Source organism: Liolophura sinensis, chromosome 8 (genome assembly GCF_032854445.1).
Source record: "Liolophura sinensis isolate JHLJ2023 chromosome 8, CUHK_Ljap_v2, whole genome shotgun sequence".
In the NCBI taxonomy this organism is placed as follows: domain Eukaryota; kingdom Metazoa; phylum Mollusca; class Polyplacophora; order Chitonida; family Chitonidae; genus Liolophura; species Liolophura sinensis.
The window spans coordinates 22,661,349-22,680,741 of NC_088302.1; the positions used below are offsets into that span (position 1 = coordinate 22,661,349).

The 19,393-nt window shown below is 40.4% G+C and overlaps 1 protein-coding gene across 1 annotated transcript; it reads right to left on the bottom strand.

Annotated features, from left to right (window-relative positions):
* Positions 1-1,102: 1,102 nt before the first annotated feature.
* LOC135473330 (uncharacterized) lies at positions 1,103-17,079 on the bottom strand. The gene is made up of 5 exons (XM_064753179.1): positions 16,034-17,079; positions 11,347-11,517; positions 8,979-9,242; positions 7,665-7,918; positions 1,103-2,553 (listed from the first exon to the last, which is right to left on the bottom strand). The coding sequence occupies exons 1-5, from the start codon at positions 16,369-16,371 to the stop codon at positions 1,103-1,105; spliced, it is 2,478 nt and encodes an 825-aa protein (XP_064609249.1). The 5' UTR covers positions 16,372-17,079.
* Positions 17,080-19,393: the final 2,314 nt, after the last annotated feature.

Sequence of the window (19,393 nt, forward strand, 5' to 3'; positions counted from 1 at the left end):
TACTTTCCAAACTCTTATCAGCACTGTTCGTGGGGCCTTCGTAACAATGAGCAGTCATCAACGCTTATGGTGCCATTATTGTCAAGTCATGCGATTTGTCAAGCACTTGACAAGTATCGGTGCATCGTTTTCTCCTTGCTTTTTTGCTTTCCTTCCCTATAGACATACCGTGGTCATATAAGTGAATTATTCTTGAGGATGAAATAAATTTTTTTGTCAGCGCAAATACCCAACAATTAACAAATGCATTCGAAATTACCCTTATTAAAATTACATTATACATATAGAGGCATACGAAGGGAAAATGGCGTCAGCCTATTTGAGCGTTTCTGTATTTCCTGTATATTTATAATACTGAAGTAATATTAAACACATGCCAGTCTATACTTCATTCGGAAATCCTGTGACAATCCTAAAACCGTAACATTTTTTTTTTTACATGAAAGGGCTTTTAATTAAGACAAGTATCATGGCGCCGGTGCAAGTGTAGCGGATGTAAACACGTTTTCTTTTCTTCCACAGAATAATAGCCTCTAACCCTGTTCAGGATGTTCATTCTTAAAGGCAATGTTTAAATTTGATGAAATATGTTCTGGGACCTAACTATATCTTTCAGCTAAAACTAAACCTCTTCCTAATCCTCCCGAATACTAACCCCGTACCAACCTAAAGTGAAGAACAATCAATGAAAGTACTAAACGCAAAAAACATTGTATATTAAGGTATATGGAATTAGTATATCATGTGCATATGACCTATGTTCTGTTCTAACTATTCTATAATTTTTTGTCATCACTTTGCAGGTCTAATGCAGTTTCTGATTATAAAACTGAAATAAAATAAAAAGGCACCAATATAGGATTGGATTAGAAAACATTCAGTCGAATTTCAAAGTTAATTTCCTGGTAAATTTAATATATGCCTAGTATACAGATATATGTTTAACGATAACATTTAAGCAGACCATTAAGATGAGTTTTACCACAAATTACCTGCTCAGGAAGGTATCGGTATAGTCAATGAAACTAAATTACTTTTAGGAAGCAATAAGCACGTAACACCAGCGCAAAAATATATACTGACATTTGTTTGTGTTGATGTGTCACAATTTGACATAAATGACTATAATGTAAATCATGATACACCCAACACTTGAAGTTAGAGTGAATGTTCTGGATCCACAGCCGTTATTTCGCGTGTTTACAACATTTTTATCTTTGGGGCTAGATTTTGAATTTTTGACGTCACTTGTTTTATACTCAGGTGTTGAATGCGGTAGGCCTGCCGATGCCCAGTTGACACCGTCTTCTTTTGCCGATGACACAGTCATCCCGTCGGGGTTTAACGCCCAATTCGTGATATCAGTGCTTCTTTCACTTGACTGGGTGATATCGTCCGTGTAACTGGTAGGTGGTGACACCGTGTCGACTCCATGAGCTGACAATGAAGTAACGTCATCCAATCCCAGAGACGACTTCGTTACGTCACTGTCCGTAGTCGATGACGTAGATACCGAACTGGTCTGTGGTAAACTCGATTCTGAGGAAAACTCGGTAAACTGAGTTTGTGGAATGGTTTGGGTGATTGGTTCCGAAGTGGACACTTCAGATGTTGAAAAGGATGTGACTTTGCTTGTAGCCGGATAGAGGCTCTCTGAGGAAGTTGCGCTTGTATCTTTGTGTGGAAACTCTTTGGTTATTTCCGGCAGAGTTGCATAACTCATAGAGCCTGATCTGGGAATGTCCGAAGTAGAGGTTATCGCCGAGGCTTTACTTGTACCTAATGTAGAAACGGTCTGCCCTTCTTCTGTTGATGATCTTTCCGTGACTAATAGTCTTTCCGTAGTTAATTGTGTTGAACCAACAGAAGGCGTTTGTGTTGGCTGGGTTTTCCCCCCTTGTGTAATTCTTTCGTTAGACACAGAAGGAGCTGAACTCGTGCTAGTCTGCACTGATTGCAAATACTCATTCGGAATTTTGGTGTTAGTCAGTTTAAAGCGGATCGGATTGGTTGGAGAATTCGGAACAAATTCTGGAATTGTCATAAACGCTGCTTTCCCTGGAATGAAATGGAAGGTAACAGTAACTTTAAATAACCAAAAGTCTCCTTCGCCCTGAGCATGAAAAACAGGTTTTGAAGACATTGGCCGTAGAGCACTTCTGATTGGCCCGTACTGCATTTGAAGTCCACCAATGGTAGTGTTCTGGAACACAATGATTCTACCGTATATTTCATTATAGTAAACCCCGTGGAAAGACTTATACAGGTTGGACTGCCTGGGTTGATCGTTAGGTTGGGGTCTCTTGATTTCCTTTGGAACCAAAACCCAAGGGGCTGGAAACGAACAAATGGTGGAAGTGTTTAGCCATGTATTTTGGTCCAGTATGATGTCAGCAATGGCGGCATGAAGAGCCGACTGAGCCGAATAACTCAACTGTTTTCCGGTAAAAGCCGTGAAGATACCAAGCTGTTGAGACGGGTACAAAGTCATTCGAGCTTCATAGCCCCTCGCCAATGACAGATGGGCCTTGGTACTCGACAGTACGTTGAACTCTGCAATGAGAAGTGAACACATCTTTTTTGAATGCCCTAGGCTATTGTACGTGACGCAATAAAAAAAAAACATTGAACCGTGAAACTGTACATCAGTTAGCCATTCATGCACTGAGAAATCACACATCAAGGAAAGTGTACGTAATAAAATGTGACGCCAATAAGAGATGACGGATAGGCCCTATATACATCATAGAATGAGAAATCAATCAGATACCACGGTGTACATCATGAAATTAGAAACGACTGAGATACCACGCTGTACATCATTAAATAATAAACGAATGAGATACTACGCTTTCACACTATTAACCATACATTGAAAAATCAATGAACTGCAAAACTGTACACATTGCATTTAGAAATCACTGAACCTCCAAACTGTATGTCAACCGTGAACCTACACACGCGCACGCATATAGGTTTCCTTTGACCATCTTTGCGATTATATAGCCTAAATCTTGAAAGAATTGTGCAAATATTTAAGTCCTGCATAAAATTTTATCTGATGTGTAAGTTGGTCTAAAGTTTGTGTGGTACTTATGTGAGTGCATTGCCTCCTTGAATATCTCCACTTGTCGCTGGGTCACATTTCATCTGTAGACATAAATCTCTGTAACAGGCTTCCATGCACTATTACCGCGCAGTATACAGAATGACTGTTGCCCACTGGCAGTGAATGGGACAATAGCTTTGCCATTGTCTGTCAGTTTTCCGGACTTTTATCGGTTTATCATGTTGAATTGAATTTCGGCACAAGCTTCATCATGACGAATTACACATCAAGTTCAATGTTCGTCCATTAATTGTTGATAAACTTATGGCCGTTCTTATCCTCTTAAAACTATCTTGTGGGATTTTTTTCCAAAAACTTTCATCGTCCTGAATTCAAAAGTGATGCATATAGTTTCAGCATAACGGGCTACAGGTCAAGTTCGTGTTTCGTACAGTCTCGTGCATTTTCGGCAAAATTATAACCGTTCTGATATGGGCTATGACAATTATTATTCTGGGGCCAGGGCCCAGTATCGCAAAGCAGCTTATGACATATTTTATCTTACATTTGTCGTGCGATATTTTATACGTCAATGTTAACAAACCATTGTCCTATATGTGCGATATCGTACAAGTACGACATCTTTGTGCAAATAGCCCCTATTTTACAAAACTGTCGGAGCACGTCGCCAAGCGCATTTACCATGGTAACGTATCTCTTCAGTATATGTTGCTATGCAAAATGCGCCAGGTGCAATTTGCGACTGCTTCGTAAAATATGCTTCTGATGGCTCAAATCGTTCGGGGACATGTACTGGAAAAATATTTTCAGAATGGTTGTTTAGTTGATTGTTATTTTACGACATAATTATTAATATTTTATTTATGCAGAAGCAGTCAGCTTGCAAAAGAAACAACGCCTTTATTACTGCAATTTTTCAGAAGCCATCTGCACGGTGTAGGTTAAGAGCCTTTAATTACAGACTTCCGCGTGTATGGTGTAATTTGAAGGAAATGTGACCCGTATGTTTGCTTAAACCCTTCACTTACATACTTTAGTTTTCAAGTGTTTTGTAGTATCTTATAGTATCACTTGTCTCAGATTTTATCATATTCAAAGATATGGAAAACAGACGAACTTCAAATGTCTGGACATACAGGTTCGCTAACTGAGTCATCAAGGACATAGACATAGAAAAATCATAACTCTTAATTTAAAGGCGGTGACTATCATCGTCGTAACCTATTATTTTAATAACATTTACATCCAGCGAGACTACAAGTGGGTACACATGCAGGAAGGTATTCAATTAAGAGCACTCGAAAAATGTAAAGCAAATGGATCACATTATACGTAGCCTCGGTTGACGTATATATAAACTGTATATTCGTGAACTCAATACATGCTGATTGGCTTGCATGTGTGTAAAACCATACAGCTCATGAAATGTGACCAATAGTTTATTCATTATTTATTTGATTGGTATATTCAAGTTAAAATTTGGACACATTGTTTGTTTTAACATTGACATAACATTGGTGAGGTGGACGACATTTAATTATTTCTGCAGCAAAAAAAGAAAGATTTAAGCTATAGTATTTCAGTTTTTCCGCATATACATATAAGCTAACATAATTTTGGTCGTGGACTCCTGATGAGGGCAGACGCGAGCATTACATGTCAAACATACCCGAATCACCGTGAACATAGCCATGTACAGATTGAACCAATCGCCAGTGCTATGACAACCATTCGCTTATATACAGAGCTGACTCTTTTAGTCTTGTATTATTTACACAGCTTGCTGTAATGGACAGTGTCGAGTCTGAGTCTACGCTAGTTAAACTTTGGGTGTGGCTTACTGAATCAGTTTTTTCTCTAAACTGAGTCTGGGTCTACCCCAGTTAAACTTTGGGTGTGGCCTACTGGATCAGTTTTTTCTCTAAATTGAGTCTGGGTCTACCCCAGTTAAACTTTGGGTGTGGCTTACTGGATCAGTTTTAGTATTTTTTTTTTAGTATTTTATTATTTTTTTCTGAATTCTGGTTTTGGCCTTGTGCCACCTGGTCTATACACGTGAATCGAAGTTGACTTTGGTCTTTTTTGTCCATTTCTTCTCTATCGTATATCTCTTACAGAGGACGATATTCTTTTCCTATCTAAAGGACTCAACTTTGTCCCAACCCCATATATTGTTCCTCTAGATCTTATGTTGGTTTTTAGGACTTTGGAAAAACACATGAAAACTAAGTTCCACTTACACAATGCTAATAGAGATATTAAGCAAAGGGAGACTCTTATTAAACGCAAATATCAAATTGCCCAGCCTCTAGCTAATGACTGTGGAAAACTATCTGTACGTAACGAAACGACTCATATCCAATGTGGGCCCTACACTCACTGGCATGAACAACCTTTCGAAGGGAGAACAGAAGTCTCTTAATAAATTACGCAGGCTCGATCGTGTAATTATCAATACGAAAGTTGATATGGACAATACCACTGTAACACAGAATGCCTCTGATGACATTAAATAGGCCACTCTATGATGGTATTCACTACCAGGAAATCTGAATGAATGACCTCAATATCACAGTATACCAGGTTGTATGTGAATTATTCAATACAAACCAATTGACAAACGGTGTCAGGAATATCTCTCTGATATTTCCTGCTGCATGCCAACAACTATATTTTCTACACAAAATCCACAAAATCAAAGAGGTGCTTGATGAACCAGACCCTACTAGCCCGGTGCTCCATGCGGACCTTAACATCCCTGGACGACCTATCATTTCCCAGTGTGGCGCACTGGATAACGCGGGATATCACGTCGCTTTACACCAATTTCAGTGTCTCAGAGATATTGAGTGCACTTGAAGCCGACCCGTCCCTTTACCATGACATCAAATACGATATCAATTACCCCTCTGATTAGTCACTCCTGAAAATTGCTGGCCTCATTCTAAACTCTAATGAACGGTCCAGCAAGCGCAGTTGGTAGAGCGTCCGCTTCGGGAGTGGTAGATCCAAGGTCAATCCTAGGTCGAGTCACACCTAAGACTTTAAAAGAGGAAGTTGCAGCTTCCTCGCTTGATGTTCAACATGAAGGGGATAGTGCAACGGCTGGCTGACCGGTATCAGTATAATGGCTCGGGCGGGGCGCCTTACTTGCCTTCGGTAAGGCGTCTCAATGAAGCAGCATTAGATAAAAGAGAGGTGGAATTCCGTCCTGCGACAAGGAGGCAGATTACATGCATTCTAAGGATTCCTTTTTCGTCATATGGCTGAAAAATTGTTCAGTACGACATTAAACCCCGAGCACTCACTCACTCACTCACTCACTCTAAACTCTTAGGAGTTTAACTTTAATGACAGACGTTACAAGCAGATAGTGGCTGCACCCCAGGGTGCAGTCTCCTCCCCTGAACTTTGCGACATTGCCATTTTCAGGCACATAAATCAGATCCTGAACAAATCTCCGTATCGCAATAGCATAATCTTTCACAAACGATTCAGAGATGATGGATTTAGTTTCATGAAGTCTAACAGACTTGTGGCTGAACATCTCTTTGAACTTGCGAACCAAGAACACTCACTCCTTAAATTTACTTATGAGATTTCAAATTCAGAAATGAACTTTCTGGACATCTCTATCTTTAAGAGAGAAAGATTCACGCGGGATTTGATCCTTGTGAAATGCTACTCAAAGCCCACCGAAACGTACCAATATCTACACATTAAATCTTTTTTCGGCAGCAAAATCACTAGGTACTGTCGTAACTGCAACAATGCGCTGGATTTCTTTAAGAAATCGGCACTCTTCAAATCTAAATTGCTCGTCAGAGGATACTCGGAAACCGGAGTTGATTCCGGTGTCAACAAAGTGAAATTTGAGGACCGTCCTATGAGACTCCTCCGGAAAAACGAGACTACCAAAGTCGTGTCCAACAAACAAATACATTTTATAATCACTTTTCACAATCGTCAAAGGAATATTAGAAACATCCTTAACAAATACTGGCATCTAATCAAAGGAAATAAAGACTCAAAATCCTGAAATTCACGTGAAATCCTACGTAAATCCAAATTATAGCATATGCTAACATAATCTTTGTCGTGGACTCCTGATGAGGGTAGACGCGAGCATTACATGTCAAACATACCCGAATCACCGTGAACATAGCCATGTACAGATTGAACCAATCCCCAATGCTATGAAAACCATTCGCTTACATACAGAGCTGTCTCTTTTAGTCTTGTAGGCCTACTATTTACACAGCTTGCTGTAATGGACAATGTCGAGTCTGAGTCTACGCTAGTTAAACTTTGGGTGTGGCGTACTGGATCAGTTTTTTCTCTGAAAACTGAAGTCAAAATGGCTTTGTGAATTGGTCTTGTACGGTTTGAGTCTGTATGCGAAAAACAACCCTTTAGCTGAATTATTTAGAACAATAAAGGGTTTGGGTGATCAAGTTAGATAAGTTAGATTTAACCAGCGATCTCATATCACGTTTTAACCAATCAGTTATCTTTCTTCAACAATGCATTTTTCACTGGATATACTGGAAATAGGTGCATAGTATGGTTATTTGTTCAGGTCAAATCGTATTACCTCGGTAAGAACCATTTGTCCAGCCTAGGGAAATGCCGTCATCTCTCCACTCTTCGGGGGTGTGCGGTTGCCGGAATTCCCGCGACGAAGGAGAGTTTTTCTGGACAGGCATGTACGTCCTCTCCAGCACATCACTGGGCACCACCACCCTGCCCTTCTTGTTCCGACCACTCGATAGGTGGAAGAGCATCCACTTGGCCATGTCAACGGCGTTACTGACTATAGACTGAGCCCCACCTAGTTTAGTTGCCTCTCTTGAAAGGGAAGGTTTGTATTTTAAATCGACTCCTCGTCATATTGATAAGGTATACATTTCTTAGTCCGAGATTTCTCTGACGTTAGGTATAGCAAACTTTTATTCAGTAATGTATGGCTAATGTACGTGAGAGCGCTCTACAGTTGAACAAAAACTGATAAAGTTGCCGTGACTGTTTGTCAGAGCATTTGAGACAAATAAATATCCGTCAAACACATCTCCACGGCCTTATACGTTTGCAGTCACACATGCGCCTTAGCTTTTTGTCTGTATGTCGATTTAACGCAAGCACAACATCGATCAGTTATTTCCAAGGTGATGTGGTCGTGAGATTTATTGGTAGTGCACAAGGAGACACACTCTACTGCCAGCTTCGACAATATTTGACAAGGGCAGGTAACTGCATCATGTTTTTAAACGAAGCGCGCTCTGACGTTGGTTTGGGTCATCCTTGGCTGAATAAAATATTGTCAGATCTAACGTCAGAAAAATCTCGGACTAAGCTTCTCTGCGCAAAGGCAACCCTGTTCCAAGCTGAATAGAATACCGAGCAATTCATGAGTAATAGTCTAATTTAAACGTTAGCCGCCAAAACGTCTTCGCAAAGGTGGCAAAGAACAATAGGCTGTCCAGCTTTTAGGTTCGAATTCCTTTAAGCAGGAAAGGTTCTCCATGGATTCAAATAACTAAACTATATCTAAAATAACAAATATTAAAGGCATATGTTCACGAAGTCCAGATGTGCTAATTAAATCATAAAGCTGGTTTTATATATCTATATAGAGAAATTTTAGTACATACCAAGGAAAAATGTCTATATCAGCTTTGATCGCATGGGTCAAATGGCTTTCATATATGATACGTTGATGTATCTATTTATGTTTTACTTCTACTGAAGTTCAACGCCATGCTCAAAAGTATTTCACGAGCATGACGGAAATCAATGTGGAGGGAACCTAATGGAAACCACCGACATTGCAGTAGTGTTTGGGCACTTTTTTCTCAATACTATCTGTTGGTGTAGAGCGCAGTGTGTGGCATAAAAAAAACTAACTCACTGGAAGTACCGCAGACTCAGTTCCCTCTGTCCATTACTGCTGTCCGGGTAATACGCCGTTGCTAAGTTACGGTTGTCAGGGCGAAGAGAACTGAAGAAAGTAGATTTGGACATTTTAAGTGGGCGAAAGAGTTCCCTGGCAACAAGCTCCTCCCACGAGGCATTCGATAGTTTCTCAGTGACGTAGGCGGCCAAACTGTACATGATGTCGCTGGTGATGTAACTCTCCCGAAATTTGCCGGCCCCTCTGATGTAGCGCATCTTACTGCAAACAGACACAAAATTGATTGTTTGTTTGTTTGTTTTTTTTGTTATTTTGGGGGGGGGGGGGGGTCGTTTGTTTTTTGTCACTTTTCTTTTGTTGTTTAACTCTATACTCAAGAATGTTTTTTTACTTATACGGTGGCGGCAAGTATATTATCAGGATGCAGGATATCAGGATGTCAAGAGTAAAAAGTAACAAGTAACCGACCTTTCGCATTTCTATCACAGTTGTAATGACTTAGGAGGAAGGGAGGGGGGGGCATGACTTAGATCTATGAAGTCGTTATTTCCAAAAATACATCCAGCATGTCATGCCATGCCGTGCTGGAGGAAAGTTTCATATACAGTAGGGTCCCCGAACGTCTAAATAGTGTATACATGCCCATATGATGTCTCTACAGTGTGAATGTATACATGTACACCGATAAACGTTTATCCCTTCTCCATTAATTTTCATTTAAACCGGGGGTAGCATTCAGTTCAGAGTGCGGCGACTGCGATAAGGTCATTTCGGATGGGTTGCGGTGAAAGTGAGGTGGGGGGGGGGGGGGGCGAGGGTGTACAGGGTATTGAATATCTGACCCCCTCCTGCTGTCTCTGTGTTTTTTTTCCCTCACTGTGTAAAGTGTCTATATAGTGTTTGTGGGTGAGAAACGAGGTACTGTTAATTCCGAATTGGGTGGTTTGTGGGGGCTTGAAATTTTAAAGCCAGCTTTATTTAGCGACTGAAAACCTTCTGTGATTAAGAAATCTAGTGTAGTGTAATTCATATATCGTTGGTTTAAGATAGCTATCACTGAAATATTAATCGCAGACTTCTGTAACGTGAAAATATCCACGGTTAAAACAACTACATCGAGAGAGGGTCTATATATATATACACGTTCAGCCAAGTTCAAACATGACGCTATGATGTTATCACGACAACGTTGTGAACTCGGCTAATACGTCATCTAAAGACTGAACGTAAAAAACTCTCTCCAAATGTGCATGGTATCAAGTAGACTTGGACTTAAAATACATCATTACAATCATTTCCTTCACGTGAAATGTAATGGGCTGGCTCATGCAGTCAGACGAATAGATGTCCATAGATGTAGCTGAGGATTTTGTTTGATTTGTTTATTCACTTGATTGATGTGCAATGCATACTCCTAGCTTAAAATCCCTTTGTGCAAGAGGGTGTAGACTGTATGCTAAGTCTATATGATCGATCGAGATCTTGGTGATTTACAAACAGCTTAGGCTTACGATTCCTTCGGTCCCATTATTGGCGGAAGGCAATCGGTCTTCAGCAAACGTTAGTCGCGCCAACGGCCACACGCACGGGCGTGTTCCACCGCTTATTGCTACGAAACAACCCGCAGGCAGTTAGAGTGAAAAGATAAACAAATTCCTGACCAAACCCAGGTTTGAACTTCCACTTTGTGTGCCTGAGATTGAAAGGAAAGCGCTCCTGACCACCAGACCACGACATGTTTCCAAGTTGCTGAAGATGGCCGTGTTTATGAGGATATATCAATAGGACGGTCTGGGGTTGATCCCCCAAAGCCATTTTTGATTAAGTCAAACTTGAAAAACTCCCCACAATGCTTAGTTTTTGGCGGATTTTGACGGCCAACCTCTGTCAAGAATTATATGACTGCTTACTCTCAGAATGGGCAAGGTAGGCTCCGATGTTTATTGGCCATGGAACGTTTGGGGCTGTTACAGCACTAAACTTGAACATTATCGTTTGAAAATCGTCTAGTCTCTCAACTGTGTTGTTGATGAAATGGCTACAAGTCACTGCTTTCAGAGAAAATAAAAAACATGGTTGATTTTGAGCGACTAGCATGCAGCTCATTACCGTGCATGTGTAGATAGCTTAGTGTGTGGCCAAATAACGATGTTTATACTCAATGTTAAATATATTTAATTTTGGGCGGGGTAAGTTTATTCTTTGATGGTACAGGCCATTCTGTGTACTTTTAAACCAGTAAGAGCAAAATGCATGCGTTCTCTTCTGAGATGCTCACCGTCTTGACTCAGCTTACACTGAAAGATGGGAAATTCTGTGTATACGTTCCTGTTTATTTGGGTTTTCTTTCTTGGCTTACACTTACAATTTCAACCGCTTTCTGGAGATAAAATCCTGGAACACCATGTAATTATGACGCACTAGCCCCATCCTCTGGCCCAAAAGGTCCTCCGAGCTGGCCTGAGACGTTCGCACTTTGTCACGGAAACGAAATTTGCCTGGGATAACTTTGCTTAAAGGCGTTGTTAAGGTAAATCTGAAAAGAGTCAACAAAGAAATAAAAGTGTGATACATGATGTTACTAAATGTTATCCCACGTACAATATTTTATTATCGACAACTTATATCGGGTGGGCATAAAAATGTGTCGTACGTTGACACTCAATATCTCCGAAACCCTCTTACATCAGCTTCTAAAAATTTACACATTCAATAGCCACTATGTCCTAAATATACAGACCAAATTTCAATTTCATCCTTTAAGATATCTGTTCATGGAACCACAATCAAAATAGAGTCAAAAACGCATGTTCCGGACATTTCAAAGTGATATTCTACCTTGTTTTGCTTGAAAAGGTGATTAAATGGTCTTCCATCTTCTCGGTAGACGGCGCGCAAACGTTTCTTCCATAAACTGATTGAGTCCCGAATCTCCTTAAGCGTATTTTTTTCCCAGCAGTCCTTGATGCGTGCTTTTAGTTCATCCTCAGTGAATTTTTCCGTACGACCGTCATAGGTCCCTGACAGATGATGCAATGTGGGTCACCGGAACGTGCATTTTCATTTTGACCCTGTGTACAGACTACTCAAGCTATGACCTTGAAACTTGGTCAGTATATTAACAAAATCATGCCATTTGAATGTCTAAAGTTTGAAAGGGTTTGAACAAAGGACAGTGGGGCAATGCATCATCAAAGTACGGTCCATTTTTCATGTCCACCCAATATACTAGCATGACACACGATCTGAATACTGATTTCACTCATTCGCCCAGAACATACATTGCGCCTTTCCAATATCATTGACAACTGTTTCTCTTTGCACATGGTTGACAGCTGGTATACGAATGTCTATTTCGACGCATACATTAACAAGTTTTCAGCCATATGACGACGAGGGGTCATTAAGTGTGTCTTCTTGTGGCACGACGAGTCCATGCCGCCAAGTATCATGCCGAAGTATCATGCCGAAGACACCAGACATGACACCCCGACTAGTCACATTATACTGACACACGGCCAGCCAGTCCTGATTCCCTGCTCTAATATCGCAATACTGAGCGCCAAGCAAGGCAGCAACATATTCCTTTTTTAAAATCTTTGGTATGAGATTAGTGTCGTAGAACCTCTTCTCACAGTACAAGGTTTTACGGGACTATTATTGTACGGTATTTAGGTTACGCGTAGCCCCAAGCCGGTGTCCCAGCTAACTTTGGTTACGTGCTACCGTTCCAACAGAATTCCTGCAGTATACGCCTTCTTAACATAAGTGTACGTGCACGAGTTGATGTCGTGTACAATTGCTAGCTAGTAAGTGTAGATAATCAATATATGTATCTCAGTTGCGTTTTGACAGCAGCTGTTCATATATCCAACGTGGCGACGAATTTAAAGTCCCTAGCCCCGGAATTGATGCTGGACCATATTTGCTGACAAGAGAACTATACCCAGTGTAAAACTTAGGGTGAAGGCGTGTGATGCAGTAGCCCTGGCCCACTAGGTTTTACAGTAGTAATTTGTGACGTTGGTTAAAATCGTCGCACAACATACAGGATCTAACAAATGCTGCATGGTGGGCGATATAGAAGAAAAACGAACTAGTATGTCCGAACGGGTACATGATTCCGAACAGGACATTTTCCAAATATCCATCGTTCTCATTCTACCATGCTTTCACGGTTGTTATTGTGCACAGGTTTAAATGCGATGAAAGCGCCCTTTTACACAGATATACAATCAGAGCTACTTTATGCTCATAAGAACATTTTGGTAACCTTTTGTAACTTTTTTTGTTTTTCATACGAATCATACTTGTTTGTTATTAGAGCAATCGCTGTCTGCACATGTTCCATAACCATAATGTGAGCGCCTGTGTCAAGAGATCATGCATTTCTTGAGTCCCAACACATTCAAATGTACCAGAGAACATTGATTTAGATGCACGAAACTTTAGCTGGGTATCACACTGTGAACCCAACCGATTACAGCTTACCCCTGCTGAAATAAGCCACCTGGTGTTAGCAAGATAGAGGTCCCTTTGTTACAACCACAGAGGAGCTAGTGGTGGGAGGTTATCTGGCGTTCACCCGCTGGTGTATCACCGTCTCCACACAAGCGTCCCAAGCGATTCCTAAGAACCTTCACCATTCCGTTACCATTCACTGGACGAATACTTGGAAACGTATATATAACACTTTGTATGTATGCAACTGTCCGTTGGGTATTTAATCTATGGTTGACTTAGGTATATACCGAATATACCTAATATAACCAGTATACACTAGCTCAACTGACATTATAGCACGCGCTGCTCATGTTTATTGCAGATTTTTATAGACAAGGCATTGGATGAGATAAACAAGTCTTCTTGAACAGAACAAATGTCGATGAGTGCATGATATTCGTTTTTCAAGTTTAAATAATTGCAAGCAAAACCTGATGATAAAGAAAGATAGATGTCTACGCCTGACGATTATTCGCCAATGAGCATCGTCAGTTAGCCTATATCCGACACTCCAACTTACTTGTATTTTCACCTTTCAGCAAGAAGAAACCATGCAATAAGAAAAAGATTTTGAGTTTCAGTACATAAACTTATGTATCGTGAGAAAGAATTTAAAACGGCAACGTATTGTGTCAACGCCCGTATCGAATTATTGCCAGTGTTAGTATTGTTAAGTCCACGTGAGCTATATAGATTTATATATATATATCAGAAGACGTATTGACTGACACTTCCACATGGAACAAACTTTGACTTGCTTAATTTACGGAGGCTAAACAATTATCACAGGAACTTTGGAACTAGATTTCAGTCCATGAACAATATAGGTAGTCGTAGTGAGCATAACGGTCCAGAACTTACAGTGGTTAGCGGGATGATAATGGTTTTTCTACCGTAGCCAACAAAAAATGATTTAAGAAGTAATGCTATCTTCACTGGTGCCTATTTACTTATTTATGTAATGGTGATGTGTTATCTTGAACAGCCAGCCTTGCCCTAGGCATGGCAGCTGTCGGTGATCGCTGACACAGACCGACATAGATACCCGGACACTCTGTGTACGTCGTACGGTACACAAAAACACCCCACAGGAGGAAGTCGAAGTGTACATGACATACATGCCTATACATATTGAACAAGTATATGTACAAGTCACAAAACTGATGCATGTAAAGGTCTATGGCTATCTTAGTTCATTAAAGGATGATTTCAAATGAAACCAAGACAATTTTATTTTATGTGGTATGATGGCAAGAATTTTTTTTTGTTTTTGTTTTTTGTGCTGTTTCAATCCCCTCGATGTCGTTCAGAGCAAGATGGCGCTGTTTCTAGGTAACTGCCACTAACAAGCGTATATCGTCGCCATTTTCCTGGCTTGTATGAAGCCATCAGCTGAAGATTCATTCAAACTCAAGAATCGGGTTCCTGCTATGTCCAAAACACTCTTACGCTTTTTCATGTTTTGCCTTTTGCCTATTTCCATTTTTGCCTATATATATATATATATATATATATATATATATATATATATATATATATGTATGTCATTCTTTAAATCATGCTCTGCAACAATGTCAGTATCGTGAATTTCATAAACTTTATGCAAAACATAAGAAGAGTATTTTTATTGCATTTTATTGACATTCTAACTCATCCTTATAACAGACAGTAGACCCTTGTTTTCATCCGTGTATCATTATATATCCTATAGGCCCTGAGTCGTACTAGTAAATACCAGACTACAAAAATAGCCTTGGGAGGTTACGCCTCAAACACCAACCAACTGTAGATCTATATAATTGAACTTGATTTATATAAGCTTTCCTGGATACAGTAGCAAATATATACTATCACGTGTAGTTATTTACACCACACCTTGTGTCTGTATTTTGCATATGATGATCCAGATATATGTTTGACTTTTCTAGCCGAGTAGAAGCAGAAAATTGCCATCATTGGGTGGACTCGTCCTGTTTTATGTTGGCATATCAAGCCGTGCTAAACTAATTTATTACGTACATCTGCGTAGTAAAAGCCCTGTATATGACTGGGCTAGATTTATGTTAAAGCAATTTCCATGCCTGTAACAAAGATGTTTGATAAATCCGTAGAAACAAGATTATTTGATCATTTTGCATGGGAAGGTTTTCCAGCAACAAGCGGAGGGTCATCGGTTTCCCCCGGCCAATGCCCGGTTTCCTCCAACCATAATGCTGACCGCCGTCGTATAGGTGAAAAATTCTTGAGTACGGCGTAAAACACCAATCAAATAAAATAAATAAATAAATCGATCATTTTGAACTATCTACATAAAGAACGGTCAATGTATTGAGATGCTCAAAATTAAGTGCCGCAAAATCGTCTGGTAATTGTTTTATACGATATATGAGTATTACATGAGATATGAATGAACAATTAAGGCTTGGTGTTCTTCAATGATAATAACATGAACATCATTAACATAACAGAAAAAATATTTGCAATATATTACAAATTACTTTTTATAAACCGTTGCATGAAAATTTCAAAAGATGTTACACAAAACTCACCGAGGATGCTCATGTAAAAGTTTCGCCAGCAAAGTTGAAGTGAAAGTTTGGGTAACTGGTCCGATGCCAAACAGGGTTTTCTCCGTAACGGGTCTTGGATGCTTCATGTCGGTGATTCCGTACCCCCGGGATAACAAGACACGCCCTTTGTGGACTACAGACAGGGCCATGCCTGGGATGGCACCCTGTTCTCCACAATCCAACAATCCCGTCATCATGGAATCAATCGTACGGCTTTTGTCGATCGACAAAGTCTTCTTCTCTTTGGCGTTGGCATTGTTACCCAACGTACAAAATATTAGGGTGCAAACGAACCACAGCAACTTTGGCCAAAACATTGTACGGCGTAGGTGTCTTTACCTTATTTACACTTAACGCATGTGAACTGATATATGGTTTCCCAATATAAGGTTTTACTGTTGCCCATAAACAATCCTGGAGCTGAACTCACCCAGAGCGGTTCCAAGAATTCCCTATAACCGGCTAAGTTTTTCTCTGATGATGGGCGTGTGATAGATCGTTTTACCGCTGAGTACTGAGATGTAAACACTTGTTGGGGACTGCCTCCAAAGCTTTCGCGCTGTTGGAAGTTTAACTTTGAAACATTCTCTGTCCGCGAGACATGTCAACAACAAAAACCGACTCTGATGTCAATAACGGCCATCTTGCTAAAACATTTGTCATCGTTGTAGCAAGTGGATAGTATAGAACTAAGGCTATGTCCCTTGGATTTAAATGGTGTAGACTTAACTCTAAGGCGCTGTTATGTCTTCAGTAAGGCCGCAGAAGTGATCCATGAGTTGAGAACGGCTGTAGGAATGAGAGTAACGTAAAACTGACTCCAGGAGGAAGTCACGATAAATCGGTGTAGCGGAGACACACTGGCGCCTTTATCCCGTCACCGAACATCCCCGTCTTTTCGGGGCACCTTAAAACACGAACGGGTGAACATTCACTGTCGTCACCAGCGATATAATTTAATTTGACAAGTATAACGGAGAGGGCATTTCATTTATATGAGGTGACTGCCGCTTTATCTGAACTTCCTGGGCATGATGCACATCGTGCACTTACTCTCCTACTGCATGTATCCGCACTTGACCAAGGTCCCGGCTGGATGCACTGAATGCCTCCTCGCAAGGAAACCAGTTATTTATTTACTTCATTGATGTTTACGTCGTACTCAAGAATATTTTACTCATGCGACGCGCGGTCAACAATATTGTGGGAGGAAGCCGCGAAGACTCCTGAGTGGAAGCATGACCACCCATTGGTTGCTATAGAAGATCTTCCAAGGTACTACCATTGATGGCCACTGTGCTACACTATAGTCTATTTTTTAGAGAGTCGCCTTTATTCAGCTGTCTCTAAAATCAGCCATACTCGCTACCAAACTTGCCTTTCGTTGGTGACACGTAACAACACAAACTCTACACATTGATATGCTTTAAGTTCAAATTATTGCAAGGAAAATGAAGTTAGAACACTTTTTTCTAATTCATAATGTCCATCAGCTCGGTTTCGAGGCAAGAACCCATTACCTCGGGTGACGTCATAATTATTAAAAAAGACAATGACATGCTGGATACAGGGCGGAGTTCAACACGTTTGACGGAGAGCAACGCCAGTTACCTAAACTGCTATCGACTTAATTGTAAACCCTGTTACTGACACTGCCATATTTGTTTACACGTTTTAGTATGATATAATCTTATAATCTATGATATAATAAATGAATTTTATTTTATCTCTTGTAGTATATGATCTCACGGTAGTATGGCTTTAAAATGAGTTTAAAAAGGGTTCTAATTTACTTTCCTTTGCAAGAATATGGACTTCCAACATACCCATGTGTAGGGTTACTGTTATTACGTGTCAATGATTAAAGGCAATTTTGGTAGCGAGTATGACTGATTTTACAGCTGTATATAGGCGACTCTCTAGAAGAAATATAGCACTTGGCCACGGAGGTCCCTGGCACGGGAAAAAGGGCGATAGGTTACCTTTCATATTATATATATATATATATATATATATATATATATATATATATATATATATATATATATATATATATATATATATATATATATATATATATATATATATATATACAATCACTCTATTGTTAAACAAATCATCAAATCATTGTATCGTTCAATAAGTCATACAATTATTTAATACCTCTCTGGGCATACGTGAGAAAGTCTGCCAGCAACTTGTGGGCGTCATGGGCTCCCCCCTCCCCCGGCTTCTGCCCGGTCATCTAAGTGAAATATTCTTGACCACGGCGTAAAACACCAATCAAACAGGTAAATAAATAAATAAATAAATTGTTTAATCAACTATTCATTTGTCCAGTCATCCATTGCATTGCCATCTCATTGTTTCAGTCATCCCTTGCAGTGCCATCCCATTGTTTCAGTCATCCCTTGCATTGCCATCCCATTGTTTCAGTCATCCCTTGCAGTGCCATGTCATTGTTTCAGTCATCCCTTGCATTGCCATCCCATTGTTTCAGTCATCCCTTGCAGTGCCATCCCATTGTTTCAGTCATCCCTTGCATTGCCATCCCATTGTTTCAGTCATCCCTTGCAGTGCCATCTCATTGTTTCAGTCATCCCTTGCATTGCCATCCCATTGTTTCAGTCATCCCTTGCAGTGCCATCCCATTGTTTCAGTCACCCTTGCATTGCCATCCCATTGTTTCAGTCATCCCTTGCATTGCCATCCCATTGTTTCAGTCATCCCTTGCATTGCCATCCCATTGTTTCAGTCATCCCTTGCATTGCCATCCCATTGTTTCAGTCATCCCTTGCATTGCCATGTCATTGTTTCAGTCATCCCTTGCATTGCCATCCCATTGTTTCAGTCATCCCTTGCAGTGCCATCCCATTGTTTCAGTCATCCCTTGCATTGCCATCCCATTGTTTCAGTCATCCCTTGCAGTACCATCCCATTGTTTCAGTCATCCCTTGCAGTGCCATCCCATTGTTTCAGTCATCCCTTGCATTGCCATCCCATTGTTTCAGTCATCCCTTGCAGTGCCATCCCATTGTTTCAGTCATCCCTTGCAGTGCCATCCCATTGTTTCAGTCATCCCTTGCATTGCCACCCCATTGTTTCAGTCATCCCTTGCAGTGCCATCCCATTGTTTCAGTCATCCCTTGCATTACCATCCCATTGTTTCAGTCATCCCTTGCATTGACATCCCATTGTTTCAGTCATCCATTGCATTGCCATCCCATTGTTTCAGTCATCCCTTGCAGTGCCATCCCATTGTTTCAGTCATCCATTGCAGTGCCATCCCATTGTTTCAGTCATCCCTTGCATTGCCATCCCATTGTTTCAGTCATCCCT

What these genes read in the sequence shown, in the direction of transcription:
- LOC135473330 (XM_064753179.1), bottom strand. Translation starts at nt 16,371, where the DNA reads ATGTTTTGGCCAAAGTTGCTGTGGTTCGTTTGCACCCTAATATTTTGT. An exon ending in TCCAGAAAGCGGTTGAAATT is followed by an intron (nt 9,243 to 11,346) that starts GTAAGTGTAAGC and finishes GTCTGTTTGCAG; the next exon opens with TAAGATGCGCTACATCAGAG. An exon ending in CTGAGTCTGCGGTACTTCCA is followed by an intron (nt 7,919 to 8,978) that starts GTGAGTTAGTTT and finishes TTCCCTTTCAAG; the next exon opens with AGAGGCAACTAAACTAGGTG.